Source organism: Vicia villosa, linkage group LG1, assembly GCF_029867415.1.
Source record: "Vicia villosa cultivar HV-30 ecotype Madison, WI linkage group LG1, Vvil1.0, whole genome shotgun sequence".
NCBI lineage: Eukaryota > Viridiplantae > Streptophyta > Magnoliopsida > Fabales > Fabaceae > Vicia > Vicia villosa.
Window position 1 is genome coordinate 8,665,743 of NC_081180.1, and position 1,808 is coordinate 8,667,550.

The 1,808-nt window shown below is 36.2% G+C and overlaps 1 protein-coding gene across 1 annotated transcript; it reads right to left on the minus strand.

Moving 5' to 3' along the window:
* Positions 1–364: 364 nt before the first annotated feature.
* On the minus strand, positions 365–1,009 carry LOC131644745 (uncharacterized). Its single transcript, XM_058915357.1, has one exon. The coding sequence runs from the start codon at positions 1,007–1,009 to the stop codon at positions 365–367; it is 645 nt and encodes a 214-aa protein (XP_058771340.1).
* Positions 1,010–1,808: the final 799 nt, after the last annotated feature.

Sequence of the window (1,808 nt, forward strand, 5' to 3'; positions counted from 1 at the left end):
TGAATAATTTTATAATGTTGTATATTCATCTGTTTTTTACCTTTTATTTCATGTTATAAATTAGTCTCAATTTATCAATTAAATTTAATTATTTTTTTACTTTCGAAATACATTACCGGCAGAATTTGCCTACTGCAGATTTACCTGCGGATTTTTTTTCGTGCGAATTTATAATTACTCACAAAGGTTTTAGCTGGGGACAAGAAATAGTTTTTTTTGCGGATTTTTTACTCAAATCCACAGTAAAATCTACAGAAAAATAGAGTATTTCTAGTATTGTACTTTTTTTGAAATAAAAGAATATATATTATTTCAAAGTAACTATACACAAATGTGATCAAAGATCCAGCATCACAAAGACAAATTACATCATAAGCAAAGCTAACTTTCTCCTATAATTAGCTTTTAGCCAACCTCTATACACTATAGTATCTATAATTTTGTGAACAACTTTAGTAGTATCTTCACTCGCATTTGTACCGAAGATTCTCTTGTTACGATGCATCCATATGCCATACACAGTTTCAGCAATAGCAATCTTCATAATACTAGAGTAGAACCCTTTTCCTTTAGTGTGTTGAATGATCCAGTTCAGCTCCTCTTGCCACTGAGTCGGTTGGTGATTCACCTCAAGCCATTTAAGCACTTCCTTCCATATATGATTCGTGATCCTGCAATTGATTATCAAGTGATTGATGTCCTCCATATACTCATTACACAGATTGCAACAGTCCTCCTGCAGAAGCCCAAGACGTTTCAGTCTAACCTTTGTAGCCATCCTATTATGGCACACAAGCCAGAGGCACACGACAACCCTAGGACGAGCGGCATTATGTTGAATGATATGGCTCCAATTCACATTATTCTCAGCATTTAACAGATGATCATAAAGCTTCTTCATGGAAAACTTCCTTTTATATTGCATATCATTCCAAATTTGCTGGAGTTGATTAACATCTTCTCTTCTCACAATGATATCCTTAAGGATCCAAGAAGCAGTGGCAGGCATAGTAGTAGTTCAGACAGTTTCGTTTTTCACATAGTACGCATGCACCCACTTCACCCACAGGTTGTCCATTTTCATGCTTAGATTCCATAAGCATTTCATCATTACAACTTGGTTCCAAATCTCCATGTTGATGAGATTCATTCCACCTTGCTTGATAGGTCTACAAACACGATTCCAAGCAATGGGACTCTTCTTACTCTTTTCAGTACCTGTCCAGACAAAGGCTCTGCAAATAGATTCAATTTTATGGATAACAGTTTTGGGAATGGAAAGCACATCATCCAATATTGTGTGATAGCCAAAAATATGCTCTTGACCAATAGGATTATGCCAGCTATGCTGAGTAATTTGGATGACCAGTGCCTAATTCTGCTGAGAATTTTCTCTATCAATGGCAAGTAATGGATGATGTTCAGCCTCTTGCTAGCTAAAGGTACACCAAGATACCTAATAGGAAAATTACCTCTTCCAAAAGCAGTGATCTCTTGGATATTGCTGATGGTCTCTTCCTCCACACCACTGCAAAATAGTTTGCATTTCTGAGGATTTACACTAAGTCCAGTGGAATCAGATAAGTACTGAAAAGCTTTCAACATAAGATTCACTGATGTAGCATCTCCTCTACTGACCAATAAAACATCATCAGCAAAAGATAGGTGAGTGATTCCAAGTTTTTCACATTTGCTATGAAAATTGAATTCAGAATCAGTTGTCATTTTCACCATAACTCTTTGCAAATATTCCATAATGATGACAAAAAGCAAGGGGGAGATAGGATCCCCTTGCCTTAAACCTCTCT

Excerpts from the sequence above, each read along its gene's own strand:
- LOC131644745 (XM_058915357.1), bottom strand. The coding sequence starts at position 1,009 with ATGCCTGCCACTGCTTCTTGGATCCTTAAGGATATCATTGTGAGAAGA.